General features: G+C 38.3%; 1 protein-coding gene across 1 annotated transcript in view; it reads right to left on the bottom strand.

Moving 5' to 3' along the window:
• Positions 1 to 14,393, bottom strand: part of LOC101359051 (collagen alpha-4(VI) chain-like) — a gene marked incomplete at both ends in the record, with an annotated part of 117,232 nt that overhangs the window by 74,041 nt on the left and 28,798 nt on the right. The window contains 6 exons of the mRNA XM_023739566.1: positions 1,102 to 1,146; positions 2,583 to 2,609; positions 3,588 to 3,659; positions 8,438 to 8,491; positions 10,570 to 10,662; positions 10,966 to 11,111. Of these exons, the coding sequence (XP_023595334.1) occupies positions 1,102 to 1,146; positions 2,583 to 2,609; positions 3,588 to 3,659; positions 8,438 to 8,491; positions 10,570 to 10,662; positions 10,966 to 11,111 (437 nt within the window). The remainder of the gene's footprint in view (positions 1 to 1,101; positions 1,147 to 2,582; positions 2,610 to 3,587; positions 3,660 to 8,437; positions 8,492 to 10,569; positions 10,663 to 10,965; positions 11,112 to 14,393) is intronic.

Consider the following 14,393-nt stretch of genomic DNA (forward strand, 5'->3'; position numbering starts at 1 on the left):
ACATTGATCAGTGGAACAGAACTGAGAACCAGATGTAAATCCATCTACCTACTGTTGCCTAATATTTGACAAAGCCCCAAAGTCCATTAAATGGGGAAAAGACAATCTTTTTAACAAATAGTGCTGGCAAAACTGGATGTCCATCTGCAAAAAAAAATGAAACAGGACCTATATCTCACACCATACACAAAAATGGATGGAAGATCTGAGTATAAAACCAAAAACTACAAAAATCTGTGGTGGATTAATTACTTTTGTGTGTGGCCTTTCTAGCCATGGTCTTGTAACTCCCACCCAGGTGATTGTGTGACAGGGTAATTGTGGTCTACCAAGGGGATTGGTCAGTGTTGCCTTAAAAGAGAGCCAATTCCAGAGCAAAGAGGAGCCCGCCACCATCAAGGAAGGAGAGACCAGCAGGAGAGACCCAGCAGCAGGAAATGGCATGGTGGGCTTCCTGGCCTATGGAGAGAGAAAGCTGAGTGTCTTTGGGCAAAGACTGAGGGCCAGAGAGAGGCGTGCCTGTGAGCACAGCTGGGGAGAGACTATCCTGATGGAAGAACTATATCCTGAGTGTTCTTGAGCCTGAATTGTAACTGTTACTTCCCTAATAAACCCCATAATTGTGAGTAAAAAAAAAAGAAGAAGAAAAGAAAGAAGGTAAAATAGTTTTTCAGAAAAACAAAAACCAAGGGAGTTTATGATGAACTGACATTTCCTAAAGGAAATTCTAGAAGTTGTACCTCAGACATAAGAAACATGATCCCAAAGGAAAGCATCAGTGATACTAGTAAACATAAGGGTAAATCCAGACAAGCATTGACTATACAAAACAATAACAATGTCTCATTGGTAGAATTTAACAAATTTAAAGAAAGGATGGAAACAAAATACTAGACAATTATCTGTACCACGAAAGAGGGTGTGTCAGAGCTAAGTTTCTAGAATCCTTGTATTTTGGGGATAAGGGCAAAAATATAAATTAACTTTAGACATTGTTGCTTATTTATGTTAAAATTTCTAGACTAATAGTGAAAAGTATAAATAGAGAGTATAAATGCCAAACTAGTGGGGATGGGGAGAAGAGTGAGAAACTTTCTTTACCTCTTCTCCATTCAAGCCATCAGTACCTTCCTCCCCAGGGTCACCCTGTGGAGCAAAGGAAGATCAGAACGTTAGAGATAAGAGGAACAGGGGTACCTGATTATTTCCTTGACGTTAACTTTCTTGCCGTTATTTTTTTTAGTTGACAAAGAATATAGACTTGTGAGACAGCAATGAGATTATTTTCTTTCAGAATTAGGCATTAGAAGTGTATACTGTTTTTCTTGACAGCTTAAGGTGCTAAAAAAAAAAAAAAAAAGCTAAGAAAACACCTCAGATTTTGAATGGATAGTAAGACTTCCTTTTCAACTTCTGCACTAGGAACAAATAACTCTTTCACAAGACTACATGAAACACTTCCCACTGGTTAACTGCATGCTAAAGGTGGTCCTTTTGTCACTGGCTTTCTCTGATTTAAAAATACTGGCAAATATCCCTGAATTAATATTTGTAACGGGAACTTGGAAAATCACAGACTAAGGAGAAATTAAATGTGTGTGTGTGCGCGTATGTGCATCTTGGGAGATGTGTATTAATAACTTTTTTTTAAAAAACCTCCTTAAGAAAATAACTGGAAAAATGAAGCAAACTAAATAAGAGTAAAAATAAGCAGCTGCATAGTGACATCTCATCAAATATTCCATCACTTTCAAATTATAGGCCTTTCATTTCACCAACTATCTCAATATAACAGTTAATGTATTCATTACAAAGCATCTCTTGAAGAAGAAATCCGGAGTTTTGAAAGCAGAATAAAATTCATTTTGCATGTATGGAATAGTTGATTTATCCCTATTGTCCACACAGGGAAGTCAATTTTCAGGCTTTTTTTAAACTAAAGTACAGCTGGGTTAGGACATGAAAATAAGCATACTAAGCGCTTGGACATAGTTCATTTGCCACACACCATGTTGGGCAAGTCAGTGATACCAAATAACATGAGTAAGGAAGCTCCATGAGTCCCTGTCTGTCTTGTTCATCGTGTTGCAATCATCCCCTAGTATAACGTGGGGAACAGAATGGGTACCTAATAAATATTTGTTGAATGGATAAATGAACAAATGAATACACTCTGGTTCTGAATCTGAATGTAAAGTAACACCCTTACGTACCAGCTTCTTTCCCAACAGCCCTATCCTAGAACCCTCTCCCTTTCGACATTCACCTTGACCAGACCCTCCCTACGATCCCTCAAATTCTGTAACAACTCCTCCAGACCATCATGTGATAAATATGGTGGCTCAATTACTATAAAGTTAGAAAGCTTTGAAGATACTAATATATATCACTTTCCTAAACCTGAAACGCATATCTTAGAAATAGCCATTAGCATGGTGGTTTGGGCTAAAACAATACCATCTGACACTTTCATTTGTTTAAAAGTTTTTGCCTCACTTAAGCAAAGGAAAAGCAATTGGAATTAGTATTGCTTCCCGAAGAAACTGATTTCCAGTTAAAGAAGAGTAAAGGAAGTCACATACCTTCTCTCCTGAAGATCCTCTGGCTCCCTAAAGTTAAAAAGAATTGAGTGTGAATGAGATTTTCAAAACCCTATTTCATTTAGGAAACCATGTATTCCCTAATTTCAAGAAAATACAATTATTAGATCAAAATGAAGATTTCTTCTCTAGTGAATGTCATTAGGACTCTGATTACTACCACCTCCCTCCCTGTGATTGTGTCTTAGAAAAAATTCCACCTTGCAACTCTTCACACAGTAGGGGTGGCCGGGGAACAGAAGTGACCTGCCACCTTTTACTATAACAAGCATTTTTTTTTCAAATAAAAATAAGAATACACCAGGAAACAAGCATGAGAGGCCCCCCAGGAACAACAGGATAGATTAATGGAGATAGTAACTTGCTAGAATACACAGAACATGGTCCTTGTGGTCAGAAAAACTGTCTTTAGGACACTGAGGTTGTAGAAAAGTTTTTCTGGCCTTATTAAAAAGATCCTCCAATCCTGGAAGATTGAGAAGTATTTAATGCAGCTACTCATAAAGGGTGTCCCACCCATATCTCTTCAGTCTCTACAATTTCAGTGCTCTCAAGCCCAACTTCCAACCACCAGCACCTGCCACTCTTTTCCTGAGGGTTTTCTCTGGAACCAGAGCCTGCTCTGCCCACATGCAGAAGAGGCCAGATGTGCTGGGGAATTAATGCTCCCAAAAGCAGCCCTCAACTAACATCTGATAAAAGTTGGTGTATGAACACCCCAGCTCCCTTGCCCTTCAAGTGGGATAACATTGAGGTACATGTTGGACAATGGCTCCCAGAGTTCCCCAGCAGGATTAAGCTCCATCTACCCTCAGTGGTAATGTAATTGATAACATACCCTTTTTAGGCTACCTTGCCTCCCGGTCTTAACTTCCCCACTCCCATATTAGTGTTTTCTGTGATAACCTCCCAGTAAATTACTTGTACTTATTCCTATTCTCAGGCTCTGCTTCTGGGAAACATAAACTAAAACACCCTCATACTCACCTTAGGTCCCCTCAGACCGAGGCATCCTCCCTCCCCTCGGAGCCCAGGAAGACCACGGGGACCTCTCTCTCCCTGTGGAATAAAGATACACGTGAAGATAGTCAAACCACTGTCTATATCACCACCTAGCCAATTCATATCAGTAATAATGGGAATCAGAATGACTAAAATATGGCACAGTCCTTACAGTGACTTCTACATCCTCAAAGGCCTGATAGGATCATCTGCAAGACAATTAGATTATGCATTCTTCAACTGCCCACATCAAAAAAACAAAACCAAACCCGTCGCCATTGAGTCGATTCCGACTCATAGCAACCCTACAGGACAGAGTAGAACTACCCCATATGGTTTCCAAGGAGCACCTGGTGGATTCGAACTGTTGACCTTTTGGTTAGCAGCCGTGGCTCTTAATCAACACACCACCAGGCTTTCCACTGCCCACATGGATAACCCTAAATAATACAAAACCAAATTATTTACATATATATATATATTTCCCATGCAGTCAATCTACATGGGCAAAACTTCAGAGTTCAAATGCAAACGAAAAGTGTGTCTCAAAAGTTCCCTCAGGCAGCTGGAACTGGATGAAGCGTTCCTTATGGTGCCACAAAGAATAAACCACATTTAACACTTTTTCTCTTCTAACTGAAATCCTATCCATTCCTAAAAGATGGATCATGTTACCTTCTCTTCTGAGAAGCTTTTTTCTGTTCACACTAGCCAATTGTCCCTTCAGTTTGCTTGTAGTATTTGGGGATACCACTGTTTCAGTACTTAGCACATCATATCATAGTGGGATTTTTTTTTTAACATATCAGAATCTCTTGCTATATTATGAGCATTTTGAAGGCATGGACAATATCTCATTTATTTATTTTTTGGTTTCCATCCCCAACCACAGTGCTATTTTTATAGTAGCCTGGGAAACTAATATAAGCTTCATCTGCACACAGTAGACACCCAATCAGAATTTGAAGAATGAATTAATGCTTATAATCTTTTGATCCAGGTATTGGATAAGGAAGGGGATGATGAACATCATGCTCTTGCCAAATTGATTAAATATTAATTAAAAAGTACCACACATTCCATGAGCTTTCATCAAAAGAAGGTTTACACAAATATAATATCTAACTTTGAATTAATGAAGATGGATAACTGCCCTGCCTAAGTTGTCCAGAACAGCAAAAAGGCACATGGTAGAGTGAGAAGCACTCTGGATCTAGAAGGAAGGGACCTGGGCTCAAGTCCTAATTCTGCTTCCAGCTTGTTTTGCGAGTTTAGGCGAGTACATGACTATGAATTGCATTTCCTCATTTATGAAAAGTGGGTATAGATAACACTGATTCCAACCATCTCGTGGGATTGTTGTGTTGAACACATGAGACAAGGTATTGAAAGTAATTAACAAATCGTATGGGTTGAACAAATGAGGTGTTTATACAAAAAAAGAAGAGATAATGAGAAAAGCACAGGTTCTAGCATCAGATAGACATGGGCTTGGGCACATCTCCAACCCTCTCTATGAGACCTTTGTTGTTGTGTGCCGTCTAGTCGATTCCAACTTGTAGCCACCGAGTATTACAGAGTAGAATTGCCCCATAGGGTTTCCTAGGCTGTAATCTTTATGGGAGCAAGTTGCCAGGTCTTTTCTCCTCCAGAGCCACTGGCTGGGTTCAACCCTCCAATCTTTCAGTTAGCAGTTGAGTACTTAACCATTGTGCCGCCACGGCCCCTCATGTGACCTTAGCAACTCTAAGATGAAAATATTAACACATACCAGTAGGTATGTGACGAGGATTAAGAGCAATAACGTTCACAAAATGCCTAATGCAAGCTCTGACACATAATCCATATTTTTTAAATGTCTGTTTTCCCCCTTCTTCCTAATCTCTATGCGTTTTTAGGTTCAATGTTGGGTGTTTAAGCTTCATATGGATTGAATTGTGTCTCCCAAGAAGATACGTCAAAGTCTTAACGCCTGGTACCTGTCTACATGTCCTTGCTCAGAAACAGGGTCTTTGATGATGTTATCAGTTAACATGAGGTTATACCAGACTGGGATGGGTCTTAATTCCATCTGAGTGCTGTTCTTGTAAAAGAGAACAGACACAGAGAGACAGAGGAAGGACACCATGTGATTGCAGCTAGAAGCCAAGGGCTAGCCGGAGCCACAGAAGCTAGGAGGGAGGCATGGAACGGATTCTCTCTGAAAGCCTCAGAAGGAGTTATTCGACACTCTGATCTCAGACTGTCAGCCTCCAGAACTATGAGGCAATAAACTTCTGTTGTTTAAAGCCACCCACTTTGTGGTATTTTGTTATGGCAGCTTCATCTGTGGAATTTAATCCTAACACGTCTACTATACTATCTTGCATTATACAGTGTTACCAATCCTGAACAATTGGCTGTTTCCTTTATTAGAAAATAGTTGATATTTCAAAACAGACATCCCTAATAAAGCAGGGACACCAAGGAAAAATTCTTAAGGTTTTATTTTTAACAAAACTTAAAAAAAAAAATTCTTGTGACTTCTAGTTTCAATTTCTAAAGTTTCAGTTGCTATACATATATAATTAAATTGGTAGGTATTTTCCTAAAATATCCCTTAGAAAATAAGAGAGTAGTCTTAAATTTGACAAAGGCTTATTTATCCTGTCTGTCTGAAATTAGAGTCAAAGGTCCTAATGGATTGGATGAATCTTAAATTATTCTACTAACTTTGGCCAGGTTCATTGAACCTCAAGCCAACCTCTGCCAAACAGAAAAAAATGAAATAACACTTAAAGGACATTTAAACACATCATGAAAATTGAAAGAAATTTCTTCTCTACTCCTAAAAAAAAAATAACGAAAATCTGCAATTCACATTCCTGAATTTATTTATAACATCTAAGGCTATGCTCAAGGACAGTGATGGTTCAGCAATAGGATTCTCGCCTACCATGCAGGAGACCTGCGTTTGATTCCCAGCCAATGTACTTCAAGCGCAGCCTCCACTTGCCTGTCAGTGGAGGCTTGTGTGTTGCTGAACAGGTTTTAGCAGAGCTTCCAGACTAAGACTAGGAAGAAAAGGCTGGTGATCTACCTCTGAAAATCAGCCAGTGAAAACCCTATGGATCACAATGATGTGATCCTGTTGGGCATGGCATCGCCATAAGTCAGGAGCCAACTTGATGGCAGCTAACAATAAGGCTATGCTTACTGAGGCAAAATAAAGAGAAAAGAGATCAATTCTCTCATAAGTATAGTCAAAGAAATGGATCAGCTAACACAGATCTCGGCAGCTGCATTTTTCTATAATTCCTGCTTATTTTCCAAATTCAGACAACCTAAATATTTACCCTAATAAAACAATGTGCCACTCTAAGTAAAGCAATAAGAACACTAATGCTTTTACATATCAATATTTCTCCAAGTGTGGACCAAGGACCCCTGGGGTCTCTGAAACCCTTCCAGGGGATTCACAGGATTAAAACTATTTTCCCAGTAACACTAAAATACTACTCTGTTTTTTTTACTCATATTCTCTCCCAATTGTGCAGTAGAGTTTTCAAGACATCACATAGCGTGTGATAACACAACAGAGTGAATACAGAAGCAGATATGAGAATCCAGCTGTCTTCTATTAAGCTAAACATCAAAGAAATGTGAAAATATAAAAGCAATGCCACTCATCTTGCTAATTTTTTTTAACTTTTGCTTTGGAAAATACAGCTATTTCACAAAGAAATATGTCATTTATGGTAGCATATAATGGATTTATTTTAGTTATTTTTAAATAAAACAACAATTTAAAATGTTCTCAGTTTCATTTTCTCATAAAGTAAATATTGATAGTTATAATCCCCATAAACAAAAGCTTGTTGAAGTCTTCAGTAATCTTTAGAGAATGCAAAGGTACCCCGAGTCCAAAATGTTTGAGAACCAGTAGTATATACAAATCAACTTTAAAATAGACACCTGTGGCAAAGGGGTTTTCAATAATTCAAAATTAACCAAAAACCATGCATTGGGGATTTTTACATCCTTCTGGTATTTACATTATATAAGAAAGATGATCTCTACTACATTCTAGTCCCCTAGCTCAGTAATCCTCTCCATATATACACATTTTTATCCACAGCCAACCACGTGGTAGATAACTTTCCCTTGTCCAACACTTTTCCATGTTGGGTAACAATAACTCCACTGCCTTTTTGGCTACTCAGTAAGGCATGTGAGTGACCCAGTTATAAGATTGGCCTTAGATTCGTCCATTTATTTTGTTAAGCCACTTACAAACATGATGACTTTATCAGTAAAACCCATTGTCATCAAGTCCATTCCGACTCATGGTGACCACATGTGTAGAAGTGAAGTCTACAGGGTTTTCTTGGCTGTCATCTTTACAGAAGTAGATCACCAGGCCTTTCTTCCATGGTGCTGTTGGGTGGGCTCGAACCACCAACCTTTCAGGTAGTAGCCGAGAGCCAATCGTTTGCACCACCCAGGACTTTCTTTATTAATAGTAATGCTATTTTGCAATTCAGCTCACAGTTAACAGCTTATCTTACATTCATGCACTTTAGACACAGACCACACTTTTAGCTATCTCAAATTCACTGATAAAAAAACAAAGTGACCACACTTCATCATTAAATGCCTTCTAGAATCTATATCTTTAAAAAAAATTGTCCACCTGACATGTTTTGATAAATGATTGTTTTTATACAGATATTTTAAACCCATTTTAAATGGTATAGATTAGAAAAACTTTCATGACTTAAGTGTAATTAAGCATTGCTAATAAATGACCAGTTTACCATAGTCCTTCAAAGAAAAAATTAAGATACTGTACTTACAAGTACACCTTCTTCACCAGGATGGCCCAGTAATCCATCAGGACCCTTTTCTCCCTAAGAAAAACAACAATTGAAATAAATAAGCCAGGCTGTAAATTCTTCATTTCTCAATTCTATGTGAAATAAAAATTGTTAGTGATAGATGTCCTTGCCTCCTGAACTGACTTTTTTTGAGAATCTACTACTACTACTGTTTTAGAAGAACTCCCAGCACAAGGCTAGGTGTTCAGGCTACAGAGATATTCTTGGCCTTGTTAAAACGAAAACTTGAATACTTTTTTGCCTTCATAGTCAACCTATTTTAATTTTTCCCAAAATACCTTATTAAATCATGCTTTTTTTAAGCTCATCACTTTCTGTATTACACAGACTTCAGTATAATTCAATTTTTTACGGTTGTAAAAATATAGATAAAACAATATTTGCCAATTCAATATTTTTCATGTATACCATTCAGTGAGATCAATTACATTGATCATGTTGTGAAACCATCACCAGCATACTTTGCCAAATTTTCCATACCCATAAACAAAAACTCAATGCTTCCTAAATAATAATTCCAGGAGGCAATACTTATAAATCATGCTATTTTGAAAATTCAAGCCAATATTAGTTTCTACTTAAAAGCTTAAAGAAAAACTTTCTCTCCTGAAGAGGATTTTGACCTTGTTTTAAAGAACGGTAAGCAACGGTGTTACTGGCCATATTGCTTTTGAGAAATGGTGATTTATTTACGTATGACTCAGCTATTTAGTTTCTTTTTTTATACCCTCTCTAACATACCTAAACACAAAAACCCACTTCGTCTCAAGGAAGTCTGGCTTGTCATTTTATAGCCAGATTTTTTTTTTTTTTAATTTATTTACGTCTAAACACTGATTAGTAAGACCTGGGTAACATATTCTATTTGTGATCAACAAAGCTATGAAAGTCAACACAACCAGCCTAACCAACCACTGAATTCTAACAAGCTGAAAGAGCAGAGAAGTGAAAAATTCAAAAGTGTCTCTTTGAGGCACTGTCCCCGTTGCAAAGAAATTATGTTAAGTGGTTTTCAAGTTTAATTTTCTAATTCACCAATCTGATATTAAAGAACAACATGGGGTAGGGGACAGGGAATCCAGTGCTAAGACATAACTACAATTTATTTTTCAAAATGTAATTATACACTTTATACTGTCCTAAATTAAAAAGTCTGAACTGCAAAGCCATTAAGAGTTTACTCCACAAATTCATGGAAAACCTTCCAAAGACAGTATGTAAAAAGATGGTGCAAAGCCAATGGGTTATGGATATGATTATACCTCCAACAAAATACAGCTATCATCCCTTCGAGAATGAGGATCTGAGGATCATTTCTAATGAGATACTCTCCCTTAAATGTGTTAAGTAGTAATTTTCCTACCAGTAAACCCTAGAGTTAACAGGGAGATGCAAATTAACCACCACGTGAAACCAGAGATTCTATCTCCTCTCAGGGTTTTAAGCTATGGAAAAGAATGTTACACAGGAGGGAAAGAAGCATTTACTACTGTAATGAAAGCATATGTGAGACAAGTGAAAATTTTGTAGACAAGTGAAAACTTTTGTGCCATGAGAAAATTTGTAAAATTATTTGTCAAATGTAAGTAGGCCGCATAATGTGGTGGAAAGAATGTGAGACTTGGAGTCAAGTAGATATAGGGGCTTAAATCCCAGTTTGCCTCTTCATAACTGTGCAATTTTGCAAAAATTATATCCCCTCTCTGAGCCTCAGCTGTACCCATTAATAACATCTACCTCAACGTTTTGTTAGGAAGGTAAAATTAGAAAAAAAAACAAAACCCAGTGCCATTGAGTCTATTTTGACTCATAGTGACCCTGTAGGATAGAGTAGAACTGCCCAACGGGGTTTCCAAGGCTGTAAGTCTTTACGGAAGCCAACTACTACATCTTTCTCTCTGAGAGAGGCTGGTGAGTTTGAACCACTGACCTTTCATTTAGCAGTCCAGCACTTAACCACTGCCCCACCAGGGCTCCTTTAAAATTAGAAAATGATTGTTAAATACATAATACAGGGCCTGATGTGAAGTGGGTACTGAAGTGTCACCTCTCTCCCTTGTCACATTCCCTCCTGCCCAAAAAATTCCCACCTTGCTCCCAGGATCCCCATCATCTCCTCTGTCCCCTTCTTCTCCAAAACATTGCAGGTGCATACTGCAGCAAGTTCTTTCCACAATTGTGTCCTGAAAAACAGAATCCATATCACATATGATTTTTCTCCATCTGTGTTAGCCTGCATCACATTATACACAAAGAGAAAAAATGCTCTCCAGGTTTTAAAAATTATTATAATTAATAGGACCTAGCGAAGGACTCATTGCTGTCCAATAGATTCTGACTCATAGCGACCCTATAGAACAGAGTAGAACTGCCTCCCCATAGGGTTTCCAAGGAGTGGCTCCTGGATTTGAACCGCCAACCTTGAGTCATAATCGACTCAATGGCAACAGGTTAGTGAAGGACATTGTTAAACAAAACATACTCACAAGTTGTTTCCGTAAGAGGCTTGGGAGGGATGGCAGTGTGATGCTCAGAGGCTGCTTATATGCAAATCCTCTGCCAAACTCCAGCTCCTGGAGCTCTTCTAATTTCTGCACGCCTTCCAGGCCAACTACTAAGAGTCCAGAGAGCCCTTCAAAATATCAACAGGTGGGTGGTTTTCCTGTGTATCTTTCAAATGCTCCATCTTTGTCTCAGCCCCAGATAGTCATTTCATATCCTTTACCTGTCTTGTCTGAAAATGGCATTTTTATTAAAACCAAACCAGTTTATGGCATGCATGCTTCAAGAATTGGTCTGATACTTTTAAATTCTGCCAACTGAAAGTTAAGCAGTTAAGTGGAATCACAAAGGACTCTTTTATAGCCTCCTTTTTAATTTGTTTTTAATATATAGAGAGAGTTTTCAACCCTTATTGTATTAAGCTACCACCACCAATTGCTGTCGAGTCAATTCTGACTCATGGAGACTCCATGTATGTCAGAGTAGAGCTGTGTTCCATAAGGTTTTCTTTTCTTTTCTTTTCTTTCTTTAAACATTTTATTGTGCTTTAGGTGAAAGTTTACACAAATACTTTCCCATTCAATAATTCATACACAAATTGTTCTGTCACATTAGTTGCAATCCCCACAACATGTCAGCACTCACCCCATTTCCACTCTGGGTTCCCCTGTCCATTTGTCCAGTTTACGTGTCCCTCTCTGCCTTCTTATCCTTGTTTTGGGGAAAATATTGCCCTTTTGGTCTCATATAGTTGATAGTTCTAAGAAGCGCATTCCTCATGGGTGTTATTGTTAATTTTATAGGCCAATCTATTACTTGGCTGAAAGGCTACCTCTGGGAGCGGCTTCAGTTACAAGTTAGAAGGATGTCTTAGGCCTATAGTCTCGGGGGTTCCTCCAGTCTCTATCAGACCAGTTAAGTCTGATCTTTTTATGAATTTGATTTTTGTTCTACATTTTTGTCCATTTCTAACTGGGACCTTCTATTGTATTCCTGGTCACAGTGGTCAGTAGTGGTAGCCAGGCACCATCTAGTTCTTCTGGTCTCAGGCCAGAGGAGGCTGTTGTTCATGTAGGCCATTAGTCCTTTGGACTAATTGTTTCTTTGAGTCTTTGGTTTTCTTCACTCTCTTTTGCTCCAGACAGGAAGAGACCAATAGTTGCATCTTAGATGGCTGCTTACAAGCTTTTAAGACCCCAGACATTACTCACCACACTAGGATGTAGAACATTATCTTTATGAACTATGTTATGCCAATTGACCTAGATGTCCCCCGAGACTATGGTCCTGAGATTTCAAGCCCAGAAACTCAGTCCCTCAAGGTGTTTGGTTGTATCTAAGAAGTTCCCATAACTGTGTCCCCTATGTGCTCCGTCAGATATATGAATATACATGCAGCACAAACAAATATGTATGTACAAATATACCCAACTATACCTATGTATAATGAGCCCTGGGAGCCCAGTGGTTAAAGCCCTCGACTGCTGATCAGCAGTACGAAACCATCAGCAACACCACGGGAGAAAGATGTGGCAGTCTGCTTCTGTAGAGATTTATAGCCTCGGAAACCCTATGGGGTCACTATGAGTTGAAATCGACTTGACGGCAGTGGGTTTGGTTTTTTTTGGTTATACCTATATATGCACTCAACTGTACTCCCATACGACCTCCTACACATATTTAGCATACATAGCTACCTATGTATCCACTCACAAATTGTTGTTTGTTATTACTGTTGTTGCAGGATTGTATATGTTATAGTATTTACTGTAGTCACCCTTTAGTCTTGCATGCCTCTCAGTGCCTTCCTTTGCCTTGGTCAAGTTGTGCTGACTTCCCCCATGTTGTCTATTCCTATTCCCTTCATCAGAATGAACATGTGTCTACTATCTAGTTAGTGATTCTCCCTCCCTCTTCCTCCCATCCCTGGTAACCATCAAAGAATGTTTCTGTGTGTAAACCTATTCTTGACTTTTTATAATAGTGGTCTCATACAGTATTTGTCCTTTTGTGATAATTTCTCTCAGCATGTCTTCCAGATTCATCCATGTTGCGAGATGTTTTTGGATTCATCATTGTTCTTTATCATTGTATAGTATTTCCACTGTATGTATGCACCACAATTTGTTTATCCAGTCATCCATTGATGGACACTTAGGTTGCTTCCATCTTTCTGTTATCATGAATAATGCTGCAATGAACATGGGTGTCCATATGTCTATGTGTCACAGCTCTTACTTCCCTAGGATATACACCTAAGAGTGGGATTGCTAGATCATATGCTATTCTATTTCTAGCATTTTAAGGAAGTGCCATACTTACTATTTTTCATAGTGGTTGTACCAATTTACAATCCCACCAGCAGGGTATAAGAGTTCCAATCTCCCCACAACCTCACCAGCATTTGTTGTTTTCTGTTTTTTTGATCAGTACCATTATTGCCAGGGTGAGATGGTATCTCATTGTAGTTTTAATTTGCATCTCTCTAATGACTAATGATGGCGAGCATCTGTTCATGTGTTTGTTAGCCGCCTGAATGTCTTCCTTGGTGAAGTGTTTGTTCACGTCCTTTGCCCATTTGTTAACTGGGTAGTTTGTCTTTTTGTTGTTGAAGTGTTGAAGTTTTCTATAAATTTAGAGATCAGACCCTTGTCAGATATGTCATTGCCAAAAATATTCTCCTAGTCTGTAGGTTCTCTTTTTACTCTTGTGGTGACGTCTTCTGATGAGCGTAAGTATTTAATTTTTAGGAAGTTCCAGTCATCTAGTTTATCTTCTGCTGTCTGTACATTATTAGTTATTAGTTATGTTTGGCAGTGTATTTATGCCACACATTATGGTCCCTAACTTTGTTCCTGTTTTTTTTCTGTGAACTTTATAGTTTTAGGTTTAACATTTAGTACTTTATCCATTTTGAGTTAGTTTTTGTGTATGGGTGAGGTATGGATCCTGTTTCATTTTTCTGCAAATGGATATCCAATTTTGCCAGCACCGTTTGTTAAAAACACTCTGTCTTCCCCATTTAATGGACTTCAACAATTTGTCAAAGATCAGCTGTCCATAGGTAGATGGATTTACTTCTGGGTTCTCAATTCTGTTCCATTGGTCTACGTGTTTGTCATTGTACCAGTACCAAGTTTTTTTTTACTACCATGGCTGTATAGTTGGTTCTGAGATCAGGAAGTGTGAGTCCTACTTTGTTCTTCTTCTTCAATAATATTTTAGCTATACGGGGCCTCCTCCCTTTCCAAATAAAGTTGGAGATTTGTTTTTCCATTTTGTTAAAGGATGTTGTTGGAATTTGGATTGGGATTGCATTATATCACTTTAGGTAGTATCAATATTTTCACAATGTTAAGTCTTCCTATCCATGAGTATGGTATGTTTTCCCATTTATGTAAGTCTCTTTTGG

The sequence above is a fragment of the Trichechus manatus genome, unplaced genomic scaffold, assembly GCF_000243295.1.
Source record: "Trichechus manatus latirostris isolate Lorelei unplaced genomic scaffold, TriManLat1.0 scaffold00136, whole genome shotgun sequence".
NCBI classification, from domain to species: domain Eukaryota; kingdom Metazoa; phylum Chordata; class Mammalia; order Sirenia; family Trichechidae; genus Trichechus; species Trichechus manatus.